General features: G+C 41.9%; 1 protein-coding gene across 1 annotated transcript in view; it reads left to right on the top strand.

The window, feature by feature from the left end:
• LOC128427308 (dynein axonemal heavy chain 9) overlaps positions 1-12,588 on the top strand; it is a 116,868-nt gene extending 104,280 nt beyond the window's left edge. Inside the window, exons 71-78 of the mRNA XM_053414395.1 lie at positions 1,434-1,661; positions 2,787-2,978; positions 3,114-3,305; positions 4,707-4,877; positions 7,902-8,084; positions 8,554-8,807; positions 8,892-9,027; positions 11,425-12,588. Of these exons, the coding sequence (XP_053270370.1) occupies positions 1,434-1,661; positions 2,787-2,978; positions 3,114-3,305; positions 4,707-4,877; positions 7,902-8,084; positions 8,554-8,807; positions 8,892-9,027; positions 11,425-11,652 (1,584 nt within the window). The 3' untranslated portion in view covers positions 11,653-12,588. The remainder of the gene's footprint in view (positions 1-1,433; positions 1,662-2,786; positions 2,979-3,113; positions 3,306-4,706; positions 4,878-7,901; positions 8,085-8,553; positions 8,808-8,891; positions 9,028-11,424) is intronic.
• The last annotated feature ends 1,073 nt before the right edge of the window (positions 12,589-13,661 follow it).

Below are 13,661 nucleotides of genomic sequence, written 5' to 3'. Positions count from 1 at the left end.
CTATTCCACTGCAGGGCTGCCTCCTGTGTGCTGGGGCCCAGCTGTGCAGCTGTCCTCAGCGCTGCTCCTTGACAAATGTGCTTTCTACTTCGTGAAAGAGAAATATTTTGGGTGCGTATGTGCGTGCGTGCGCACCTTATTGTTTTTATATATTTGCTATTTACAACCATTGTGCATTCCCTCAGGTTGTGTGTGATAGCAATGCATAAAAGACTGTGCCAGTGGTGGCTTCTAATGGGTTTGAGATTCAACTTTTATATTATTATGTAAATAGGTGACTCTTTGATGTAGTATCAGCTCCGTTATCACAGGGGCTGGAAGGCTCTTATCAATAAGACGTTCAGGGAACAAAAAAATGTTTCACCTGAAAGTTAATTAAAAAGCCATAAAGTAGTGGCTGCTCCTCCGACTTGTTTGTTTGTCTGTCAGCCTGTTGGTCTGTCTCTCTCACTGTGTTTGTTCTTCTCCCTCTTCTCCCCCTGCAGCCAGAGGATGAATGGTTTCATTACAGTGACAAGTTCTGAGGCAGTCTCTTACTTCTTCTGTTGGCTCCCTTTATTGCCAAAGTATTTACATGCCAAGAGGAAGGGCTCTACTGTGGCTTGATGAAAAAACACTTGAATTTAGACTTTTAATTTGTATACCATTATTCTCTAAGGCATCAGAGGAGAAACTTAACTTATCCCCTTCTCAGCTTCCAGCTCCTCCAAGACCTCTCTCTCACAGAATGTTAAACTTCTCTCTTCTTCTTTTATTCAATGACCCTCCCAAAAATGTGACGTTCCTCTCCATGTCGTGTCCCATCATTCGGAAAGAGGGTTAACTTCAGCCATCATAAGGAAGATTAAATATGGAGAGCAAAGGGAAATGAGAACGCAAAGAGGCTTATGAATTAATGACTGTAGTTATTAGTGCTGTAATTAGATTTAGGGAATGGGCAGCGCTGCATGGTGAGACGTGGGGGGAATGGCTGACTCCTTGTCATTCACTGGATATCCTGTAAGTGTCAGGACAGTTGAGATGGAAAATTGAGCTCATCCATGCTTGTGTGATAGTACAAGTCAGGTCTGCTGTCCTCGCCGCACTGAGAGATGAATATACAGAAAGTCAGCTGAAGTTGTGCTGGAGAATGGTCGCTTAATGTCAGCAACCTAGAAATGGGTTTTTCAAGTGCTATGTACCATTTCATTAGGTGCCACATCAAAGTCACAGTGGAGAGATGAGAATATGCAACATTTGAATTGCTCCTTTTTGCTAGTTGTCATTACAAAAATAAATTTTCACAGATATCCAGCAGAAAACATTATCTTAGTGAGGATTAGCTTTTCAACCCTCACAGAGGAAAATGATCTTGTCCCCGACCAATAACATGTCATCATCTTCTTCCTCATCTCTGTCCCTGCTGACGCTGTTTCCTGATCCTCTCCCTGTAGAACATCCACTTGGTGGCTAGCTGGCTCGGTTCTTTAGAGAAAATTCTGGAGCAGCACGCAGAGGGAAGCCACGTGGACTTCAGGGTGTTTGTTAGTGCTGAACCCTCCTCCACCCCTGAGGGCCACATCATCCCACAGGGCATCCTGGAGAACTCCATCAAGATCACCAATGAACCACCTACAGGCATGCATGCCAACCTGCACAAGGCTCTGGACAACTTCAACCAGGTAAAAGTCCAGGAGGCAATTTGAGAATAATAACTAGATATTGTACGTACAGTTTGAACTACCACACTTGAATATTTCCCATTTAACCAACTCCACATCATTTAATTGGAAAGCGTTGTAGTTTATACTCAGTTACATTGATTTGACTTTACTTCTCTGTTACTCTGTAACATTTTTTACATGAAATACAACATGAGGTCATAAAATAAGATGCCTGGTTAAAGCATGAACTGCCAAACAGCATACAAATTGATTAAAGCTAAACAATATTTTACATTAACAGTCAATCAAATGACGATTTGCAATCTGAAAGGTGTTACAAGAGCATTGGTAAAAAACAAACAGAGCTCAAAGTTGACAATTTGTAGAAATGCAGCACGTAGCAGATGGTTGCAGTCACCTTTCTCACCTTGGAATTGCTGCTGACCCATAGAGGACAGAAAGGAATGTAGCACATGCTAACGTCAAAAGATAGCGTGGTTACAGTCTGTGGAGGTTTAACATGAAGACGGATCGATGGATGTTATCAGTGAGTTGCCAAAGAGTGTCATGCTGCTGGTCTGTCCTACAGGTGTCCTAGTCAGAATGGACCAGAGCGCTGCAGTGGAATCTCCTTGCTTTTCTTTACCTTATCACTTCCTCATCTCTATCTGAGCATTACCATTACCCCAGTGCTTCTCTGCCAATGCATCTTGCTCTGCACCATTACCTGAGTGCTCGGCTCCCTCCCAGTCCATTTCCACGATTCTTAGTTTGCCGTCTATCTGCCTGATAAGTACTTTGTGCTTGTGCGTCTTGCTGTGTGCAAAGCCTAAGGGAGGTCTGCTGAAGCAAGTATGGAGGGAGTATTCCAGTCATGTGTACTCAGTGAAAGCTAATCAATGTAAGGCTAACTCTTTGTAATAGCCCACCCGCATGGCCAAAGCCAACGCTAAGCCAGAGAAATGTTAGTTTCTTTCTCTTCACCTTTTCACTGGGAGATGCGTAAAGCTACACTGCCTATTTCCATTCTCAGAAGCCTGTAAGATGGAGTCCGGGTGGGCTGATGTTAATCAAATGCAACTGAACACTCCAGAAGGTGATTAGTGCAACCTTGTTTAAATGTGTCATTCTGTTGTTTTCCAGGACACGCTGGAAATGTGCGCACAGGAGTTCGAGTTCAAGAGTATTTTATTCGCTGTGTGCTACTTCCATGCGGTCGTAGCAGAGAGGAGGAAGTTTGGACCTCAAGGCTGGAACAGATCCTATCCCTTCAACGTCGGCGACCTCACCATTTCTATCAACGTCCTCTATAACTACCTGGAGGCCAATCCTAAGGTACGTGTGTTTCTTTTTCATTTTTATTCCTGTGCAAAGGATTACGAAGGCCACCGCTTATAATCTTAATTGAAAATCTAAACACATGTGACCCCAGGTAAACACCACAACATCCCCTCTGTCTCTAATTCCCAGGTGCCGTTTGATGACCTGCGCTACCTGTTCGGTGAGATCATGTATGGAGGTCACATCACAGACGACTGGGACCGCCGTCTGTGTCGCACCTACCTGGGAGAGTATATCAAGCCTGAGATGATGGAGGGAGAGCTGTGCCTCGCGCCCGGCTTCCCATTGCCTGGGAACATGGACTATAACAACTACCACCAGGTGAGGCATCAAGGTTAGACCATATGAGGCCATTAGACTACCTGAAACATTAAATGAAGTCATTCCCGGATATAAGGGCAATGAAAACATAGTTAAAATACAAGAAAATACTAACATTCCCCCTCTGGAGGTGCTGTCTCTGGATCGGCAGGGGTCCCCAAGCAACTTCTATGTGTCAAAATAAATGTTGGTTTAATGCTGCTATAATTTAATCACTATAATTAAAAGATATTTCTTCCTCTATCCCTGTTCCTAATAAACGGTTTAGAATTCTACAATTTATTACTAAATCAATCACAATAAAGCTCCCATATGAGTCCCTGGGTCGTAACAGATTGTAGTTGAGTTATACAAATAGTTCTCAGAGGTGGAGATGCTCCGTGGATGGAAAGAGTTTGCCATTAACTCTCGCAGGCAAACCTGAAAGTTACAAATCTGGGATTATGAAGTCATCTAATAAGGAACGCTGAGAGATATAGAAAATAAGTAGATCTAGTTGTGTCGTAACACAAAATGTTTATTAACGCCCACGAGACAATTGTGTACAGAGAATAGAACTAAAATGCATTGTTGAGTTTAAGTTCGAGAGCTCTTTACTGCCACTGTACAAGTATAATGACATTTTTTGTCGAGCAAGACTAGATGGTAAAGCACATGAATTATGGGGTGGAGCGGTTAAAGATTTGGCCAGAGAACAGGAGCTGTAAAGGCCTGTAGGTCCCAGAGCGTGTGTCAGGTCATCGCCTGCCTCAACCATCTGGAACAAACTTCCAGTACATGGAGCAGAAAGGTGGCATAGACATGAAGAAGAACCCGATGACTCAGCAGTTTACCTGCTCTTTGAACAATATACAGGTATATGCAATCAGCAAAAGTTAGCCGGCAGGTCACGGGGAGATCAAACATCTGACAACAAAGTGTTTCCATCAAAACTTTCATAAGGACATTATGATTAGAAGAGGCTTTCTTTTTTTCTTTTTGTTTAAGTGCTCCACTAAAAGCAGCCTGTCTGAACCCAGCTTTCACTTTCATCTGCTCTAAATTAAAAGGATTGATATTCATTATGGACCAGCAGATGGAAAATGCCAGATTTCCCTCCCCCTGGTTCTGCTCATTAGCAGCGTGTTAATTGATCCCGAGTGTTTGAATTCCACCCAGAAATGTCTCAGTATTCATATGGTTCCATTATCGGCCTTTGTCAGCAATATTTTAGAAACGCAATGGAAGTTTACAATCTTCATTCTGATCATTTAAAATAATAAGCTAGGGAATTTGAGTTCAAATGTTATCCTGTTCAGGTAAAAAAAGGTAAAGAATCTTTGCAACATCTTTTGTGAACCCTTTGAATAAATGTGGGTTTCTGATGCTACAACATTTCTGTCGTGGTTTCTTCTGTTCCAGTACATTGATGACACCCTACCTGCTGAGTCGCCCTACCTGTACGGCCTCCATCCCAACGCTGAGATTGGCTTCCTTACTCAAAGTTCCGAGAAACTTTTCCGCACTGTGCTGGAGATGCAGCCCAGAGACGGAGGGGCTGGTGAGGGCGGAGGGATGACGCGTGAGGAGAAGGTAAACAGGAGGATTTATACAGTCCAAAAAAGGAAAAACTTCAATATTTCAAATTAAGGCAAAGATGAGAAAAAAGTCTAATCCCGGAATCTATGTTTTTATCAAAAAAGTTTATTCTTTCACTGATCATCTCACAACCATTTATCATGTGATGCATCAGTATTAAAAATCTAATAATCTAACAATCTAATAACGAAGCAGAAATTTCAAAGCAGGACTTTAACATCTAATAGAGTATTTGTAGATTATTGTGCTGCTGCTTAAAGAAGATGAATACTACTCACTCCAATATTCAGTAAGAGATCTATTGTGTCTTTGGAGACGTTGGAACCCCACTGGAATTTTAAAACCTGCTTCTATGGGTTTAAACAATGCTTTTTTGTGGAGCATAAGTTTGTTATGACAAACCCACTTGCAGGCCAGTGCGGCTTTAGGAGGTGTAATGGTGGCATCTGAACTCAGCTTATGATTCTGACTTGATATTCTTACTTAGAAAAGTCAAGCCCTCATACACAGGAGCCATCCTGAGCAGATATGTAAGCCACGGCCTTTCACCACCACGACTATTTCACTAAGCTGTGCGGAAAAAAGGCCAAATCTTCAATGTGTGATGACAACAGGTGACATTTGCTTTAGCTGCTGCACACGGAATTAAGAATAAATTGGGACCAACAGTTTGGGGCGTCTGACAGCACCCAGGGTGATTTTTACAGGGATGGTATTTTCCGGTGCATTTTCTGGTTCAGTGCCGCCCTGACACAAAGTTTAGTTCAGTGTAAAAGCTCAGACAAATATTCTGTCAGAGAGATTGTAGCCCTGCAAAACTCAATAGAGCGAGGGTGACTGTTTTAAAACCATAAATAAGGGTCTAGTCTGTCCGACTGCTAGCTCTGTTAAATATCCATTATGCATATTAGCAAAATGATTTATCATCACACGGATCTATCTTTGCTTAATAAGAACACATTTGCCTTTAGACTTTTGGATGATGAGGTGGTTCTGAAGTTTGATTTCTGAATATATGATTATCCCAATAATCACAAATTGATCAGTGCAAAAACTGTGTCAATTACAGGCGATAAAGTTACATTTCCACATTGCATTATGCTCAGCCCTGGTTTGCGGGGTCCCCTCAGCTTAACATTTGAGTCATGGTGGTTATCATCTGTTTCCTTGTAAGATAAACACCCTGGGATGTCTGTAAAACCCAGATGGTCGTTCAACAACACTTGCAGCTGTTCTGAACACGCCACAGGCAAACATTTGTTGTTCAGATCAAAAACCTAGTATGTGGTAAAAGCCCTAACACTTAGAATGCCTTTTTATAGGTGTCTTACCTCCCTAACTTTTATTTTAAATGATATTGTTTTTTGCCTACTTAGTTTTATTCTTTTAATTCAATCCAGAAATTGGGACCCAAGATGACTATAAGATTGTTGATATGTGTTTTCTCACACTATGAATAACAAACCCAGGAACAGTGTTTGTCTTTGGAAACCATTTTCCACACCATCAGTTACCATGTAACTTTGATGTTTTCCTCTTTAAAATCGACATAGTTATATGGATCTTTAAATCCAAATCTGCAGCAGCTTTCTAAATTCCATATGCACTTTTTTCAAGCATTAACATTTCCTAGAAACTTTATTTCCTATCAGTTGGATTTTGCTCAGTTTTTATATGTAACATAACATCCTGCATGGTGGAAATGCTACAAAGTTTCAAATAGATTTTCAGATCTTGCAGTTGACTTTTAAGACACTTCTCAATACTATGTATTTACCAGTACGACCTCTGAGTCCCATAGCATCCAATAGGTAGCTTAAGCTCCTCAGACAGGGGCTTTTACCTGTGCATGGCTGAAAACTAGAAGTGGCAGAGCCCCGGAGCAACAGAACAATCTGCCTGAGGAAATCAGGTCAACAGAATCAGTGACCTCTTTTACATCTCTTCTCAAAATATAGAAACATTCCAACATAATTTTATCAGAGCTTTTTTATTTTATGTTTTTGTTCAAAATGACTGTGATTATCAGCCAGACACATTTTAACAAAGGCTACAGTTATTGTTTAGTTTAAATCTGATTTAAGTACAGTTCTCCAGTTACACCCTGGAAACAGCATTTCCACCACATGCAGGCTGTTCTATCCGTTGTCCTGATGTCATCTTGTCTGTTAATTGTCAACACTAATGACACAAGGAAGGTTCAGATTATCCATGCAGGAGTTGAACACATGATGTAAAGCTGATGACTACAAGCTGTGTGCTGCACAACACAGACAGACAGACAGAATATTTTGAAAATGAGTATATTCACTGAGGCCTGTCTAACTGGTGACTGCACTTTATCAAAAGGCCTTCTAGTCTAGTATGGAATATTTTTCCCAGTGCATGTTTTGTGTATTCTGTATACGTGTGTCCATTCCCTGATGTATTATGATGTGTGACCTTTCTGGCTCAGAAGCCTGGATACTCCTGTCTGAACAGATGACAGCCACGCAGAGCTTACCAATGAGGCCCACTCCCTATTCAGCGCGCTTAGCTGCTGCCAAACCCACATCAGATATTTGAACTGAAAAATCCATAGATATGATGACCTCATATCCTTTGTTCGGCCCCTAATCCGTTGATTGATCACTAATGCTGGTTGCCTTGGGAAAACGTTGACATAGACGTTAGCTTTCATCACTTACCCACAAAAATATGATTTGAGCATTGATTTGCTGGAGGGATTAGACTGGTATTGAAAACAAAGAGCTGCCGTTGCAAAATATATCTTCATGAATATTTATGGGGCCGTCTATTTCAAACTGTAACAGTTTCTCAGGCTGTCAGCTTTGGTATCACTAGTTTGTCTGGCTCAGATAACCCCAATGTTTTCAATGGTCTTTTATTTCCAGCAGTATCCTTTTTATATTGCCTCTCCTTTTTTATTTCTTTGGTTGTAACAAATTAATCAAGCAATATGTTTTTACTATCAGTTCTCTCATTGACACACTTGTTCATTCCATCACATGTTATCAGGTGCGTGTGGTGTTAGAGGAGATCATGGAGAGACTGCCGGAGGATTTCAACATGACCGAGCTGCTGGAGAAAGCCGAAGAGAGGACTCCCTACCAGGTGGTGGCGCTGCAGGAGTGTGAGCGCATGAACTTTCTTACACAGGAGATCAGAGGCTCCCTCCATGAGCTCAACCTCGGAATGAAGGTGAGAGGACTGTGATGATAGCAGAGGAGGGGGGTGATGATGATGATGATGATGATGATGATGATGATGATGATGATGATGATGATCTACCTACTAAGGTAGGTAGGTACTAAGGAACACATATATCAAGCTTTATATGGAGCTGAATTTCAGAGCTTTTAATTTGAAAAATGTGTGAACAGAAGATTGTGTTAGAGACAATATGCAATGTATTAAAAAATAACAGAAGTTCAAATTATCTAATCATTATATATACTGTAAGAGTGTAAGTCGTCTCACAAGAGGTTTTGCACTATGTTATGAGACAAGAGTCAATGGCAGAAGGTAGTTCTCTTAAATAAACAATGTGAAGTCTTCTTAGTTAGCAGACCAGTTCTGCTTGCTTGCTCCACTCGAATTCCCCCTGCAGGTTAATCCTGCAATGAGCTGGATTTAAGTAGTTTCTTTGTCTGTGACCCCCACCCTTTAGGGAGAGCTAACCATGACCAGTGAAATGGAGAACCTTCAGAACGCCATCTTCCTGGACACGGTGCCTGACAACTGGACCAAGAGGGCGTATCCCTCAATGTCCAGCCTGGCCCTGTGGTTCACTGACCTGTTAGTCAGGATCAAGGAGCTTGAACACTGGTCCAATGACTTTGCCTTACCCGCTGTGGTGTGGCTAGCTGGCTTCTTCAACCCCCAGTCCTTCCTCACAGCCATCATGCAGGCTACGGCTCGCAGGTAGGGTTGGTTTTCACAGTGTCATCATACTTGTAGGTTGTGATGGAAACCACTTGGTGTGACACTGTCAAATCTCTGTGACAGGAATGAGTGGCCTCTGGATCGGATGTGTCTGCAGTGTGACGTCACCAAGAAGCATCGTGACGACTTCAACTCCGCGCCTCGTGAAGGGGCGTATGTACACGGGCTGTACATGGAGGGCGCGCGCTGGGACACACAGGTACTCATCCATTCCTGATTGTCGTAGAGTTACCTGTTTGTTTTGACATCCTGCCTCCAGGGAAGAGGTGTGAAAACAAAATCAAAAGCTGCACTCTTTTATTCACAAGCACCTTGTAGGGAAATCTTCCTGTACATATTTCTTTTGATGATGGATGGTCGACCAACATAGGTGAGCTAACCTCAAAATGAGTCTTGAAAATGAATCAAGTAAAGTAGCTTGAATATTCCTCCCCTTAGGGGCTGCCACATTCCCTTTGTGGTTTAATTTTCTCCTTTGCATCCTGCTTACGGTCAGCTCTCAGAGCGCAGTGCATTACTCAGAATCCCAGGGCTCTATCTATCTACATACATACAGCTACTGTATATGCACCCAGCTTTCAAGGAGCATCCCTGTAGACTTCTTAATCAGCGTATGTGCAGAGTTTGCACTTGAACACTTAGAGGAGTGGTACATTTTTTCTTCATTAAAGTTGGAGACACAGGCGAATAGACGGGCGGACAGACGGGCCTGGCAGCTTCTCCTCACAACCCCTCCTCCTCCTCCTCCTCCCCCTCCCCCTCCTCCTCCTCCTCCCCCTCCCCCTCCTCCTCCTCCTCCCCCTCCTCCTCCTCCTCCTCCTCCTCCTCCTCCTCCTCCTATCTTCCTTCTCTTAGCCCCAAGGCCAGTTCTATGCCACTGGCGGGGGGTAGCCGAGTGTGAATAGTTAGATTAAGCAGCACTCCATCTGGACACGGCTCTGTACAGAAATAAAAGATTTATGATAAGCCTGCTCATCGGTCTTAATGACCCCATTCAGAATGGTTAAAGACAACAAAGACAGCTAGATACTGTATAAGATAAACACCTTGTGTGTGTGGAATGGATACCTACCTACTAGTTCCACAAACATCTGTCTGTATGTGGAACACATGTCTCGTGCACCTTCCATCATTCTTCTAATGGACTTCACACTCGGCATGTGTTTTGTTAATGGCCCAGGGAAGTGCAGTGCAGAGTTCAGTGTGATTTGACTTGATATACGTTCAATATAACAAACATTTAATAAACTGTAGCAGTCAGCGACGGGGGGGCAGCGTGTTTACAGTCAGGCTGTGGACGGAGTTCAACATTCTTCTAAGTCCTGTGATAAACTCCAGCAGCAACTTTTTCAAACAGCATTTCATCACAACAAGATCATTCTGATAATTTGAGGTTTTTTATTTCACCATATCAGACTGAGACACAGATAAGACTTGGACGGGTACTAATCTCTGTCATGGCAACAGCATTCACAGAACAGCAATTTCTCTTTAAAGTAAAAGCAAAACATTTGTTTCATTGTTCTATGGCTTTATGTTGAGCTGAATTCCAGAGCTTTTACTTTGAAAAGTTGCGAACTTGGGTTTATAAGATTGTTGCGATTGTTTAACAGACCTCTGAAATACCTGACATGTAATGTTTAAATAAAATGAGAGCAGATCAGTTAATCAGAACTTATAAGAGCCACACACGTGAACGTTATTCAAGCAAATTTTATTTAATTTCATGGAAAAACATTGACCATAAAATCTTCATTGCCGATACATCAGGCAGGATGAACAAAGTTTCCTAACTTCACTCTGCACCATAGACTGAATAAACAAACAATAAAAAGTGACAGTGTATTTTAGGCCTGTTTGAGGAGGACTCACTAATAACAAGAAGAATCTCCGGAGCATTACTAGCAGACAGAGAAAGCCTGTGTGTTTATGGGATGGCCACCACTTAGTGAGGACTATGGGATACAGTTTTATTGTCTCAATATGTTGTAAGTTATAAAAATATAAATAGACATCTGATGCAGAAGCAGCAGTGTATATATCGTGTGATTAAACTAAATGTACAGTGAATCTCAATGAGCCCACATGGCCTGCTTGAATACACCCATTATTTGTATTTACACACATAGACATTGGTATTTAACGAGTCTTTAAAGTTTATAGTAATTGCAGATGCAATTAGGGCTCTGTCCTCCGAGCTTTTCCAAAGTCATCAGGATTTACATTCATTCCTGAAAGTCACTGTGCCTGCATGGAGGAACCTCTGTTTGTCAGGCACTAAGTGTAGAAGGATTAATTAATGAGACGGACCACTCTTTCTTCACTGTGTTTAGAGAGTGTGTATTACACTTTCTCCACTTTTCAAGGGTACCACCATATCGTGTACTGTGAAGTGAAAGTCTAGCTCTGCTTGTGCCAGCTGCGATAAGTCGAACATCAAGTTTTTTCTCCTACAAAGGAGCATTAGTCATTGTAGTTTCATGGCAAGGACAGTGTGTGGATGAAGTTTTCTGTGAAGCTCAAACTAATTCATAACTTCCCTGTGCTCTGTGAAATGTATCTTTCCCTCTTCATCTGGACTTTCTGTCTCTTTCAGACCGGCATGATTGTGGATGCCCGACTGAAAGAGCTCACCCCGGCCATGCCAGTCATGTTCATCAGAGCCATCCTGGTGGACAAACAGGAGAGCAGGAACATCTACCAGTGCCCTGTCTACAAAACCCGTCAGAGGGGACCTACGTACGTGTGGACCTTCAACCTGAAGACCAAAGAGCCCCCCTCCAAGTGGACCTTAGCTGGAGTGGCCTTGCTTCTGCAGATCTAGCAGAGTTTTATATATATATATTTATATTACATTAAACTTATTGAATCAAGTTACTAATTGAAATTCATAAAGTCAACATCCTAGGCCGGCATTTCTTTTTAATGGAACAAAAAACAACAGAACTGTTCTCAGAAGAGCACACACCTCAGACAAGGTCCAGCAGTCCCCTTTCATTAAAACAAGCCTTATGCCTAAGAACACATCATGTTTCTCAGCTACACATTGATAGTTACTGGTTTTCTAATGTTTCTACATTCAAATCGACAAGAATAACATTTATTTGGGGACATGCAAGAAATATCACACACAGTCATTGATATTTTTTTATAAAGATTCAAACATAATTTTCTAAGAAAACTGATTTATTTTTAAAACCTCATAATCTTGCACTGTTAAAGAAAGTGAACATCCCGGATGGATATATAATGTGATTATTAAAGTGCATCTAATCTCCACAAATAGACATGTGGGGGATTGTCTCTCTTTGGCCAAATGTATTTCCCGTCTCATGTGCAAAGGCAGCAATTGTCTCCATCAACAGAAAGTGACACATCTCATGTCCAGAGTGAAAACTTAATAACAGCAGTGAGTGAGCATCACTCAAGTCCCTCAGAAAGTAGCAGCACAAGACCTTTGAGCCTCTGTCATTGTGTAGTTACATTGAATTCTTTTGCCATTTGAGGATTGCACTGTGTAAAAAGGCCTTTTAACAGCAGCTGTCGGAGCCATTTAAACTCGTCCATGACTGGTCTGCACTTTGAACTTTGAAGGGCTGTTCCTCAGTTATTAAAATACAAATGATCTGATGTGTTTGTGGAGAAACTGTAAATGCTCTGTATCTGTGAGTCATTTAGTGAGGAGGTGTTTTAAATCTGTAGCTAGTTGGGAACACTGAATAAATTTAACTAATGCGTGCTTTCACACACTCTCTGTAAAACTACCTACACTGTACATTGTCTAAGAATGAATCCATGTCTTAATTGATCATAAACTATATATATTTTATACGTGTCCTAGTATTTATACACTAATATTTTACCTTCTTCCAAGAAGTCTTCCAGAATAGCAATGTTTTATCTTGTCGAGCCAGATTGTGCATGTGGTTTATTTTCACATACTGTAAAATGTTTTCTGCTGTAGTGCCTATATGCAGTTGTTCCCCTATCTCTTGTTTCCAGTCTCCTAGTCCTGCCTCGTCTCTTCCAGGTCTTTAAACCAACTATGTCCCCGTCTCTCTCCTCCTCTTCACTCCTTTCTTCTTCCCTCCTCCCCATTTGAGATTAAATGAACCCTCTCCAAAGCAGAAAGTGCAAAGCCTCATCAACAACGTTTACAGTTGAGGCACATGCACACATCACGCACACAACCCAGCTCTAAAATATCTTCCTTTCTTTCTTGTTCTCTTGCCGTCGCAGCCCAGGTTCCCCCACGTCTCCTTCTCCTGGTCATTGGCTCTTAAGAATGTGCTCAGAGACTGAGAGGCATGAGGAGGAGGAGGAGGAGGAGCAGATGAGGGAAAAGTAGGAGGGGGACAGCAGTGACTTCCCAAATTACACCTTGGGGTGGCATTATGAAAAGCGATTCTGTCTGTGCATACTTACTCACTGCAGGGCCCATGTAACTATGACTCAGCACAGGAGAACGATTTGGACGTGAGGATGTGAAATGATGAAATATTGCTAACTTGTGTAACTAACCCTTTGCTAAGCACCGTCACCATTCATTTATTTAGGTATTTACACAGAGGTCTTAAAGGGTGGAGGGTTCTATTAAAGGGTTCACGGTTGCTAGGTTACAGGTCAGTCCAGAGAAGCTCCTGATGTGAATGCTATAGAGATGTCTCCTTGTGTATAATATATGAACAAATGTACGACACCATAAGAGACTGTGAAAAAATTGAGCATGAGGTGAAGTAAATGTTTGTGTATATTTGTCTCTACTGACAAGTCAAGGGGTCTTTCTCTTTTGTAGATCACTTGTGGTTTGCTCAGCCCAGCACCTTGGTTGAT

The sequence above is a fragment of the Pleuronectes platessa genome, chromosome 21 (genome assembly GCF_947347685.1).
Source record: "Pleuronectes platessa chromosome 21, fPlePla1.1, whole genome shotgun sequence".
In the NCBI taxonomy this organism is placed as follows: Eukaryota; Metazoa; Chordata; class Actinopteri; order Pleuronectiformes; family Pleuronectidae; genus Pleuronectes; species Pleuronectes platessa.
Note: the sequence above shows the minus strand (reverse complement) of the source record. Positions and strands in the feature narration are given on the sequence as shown.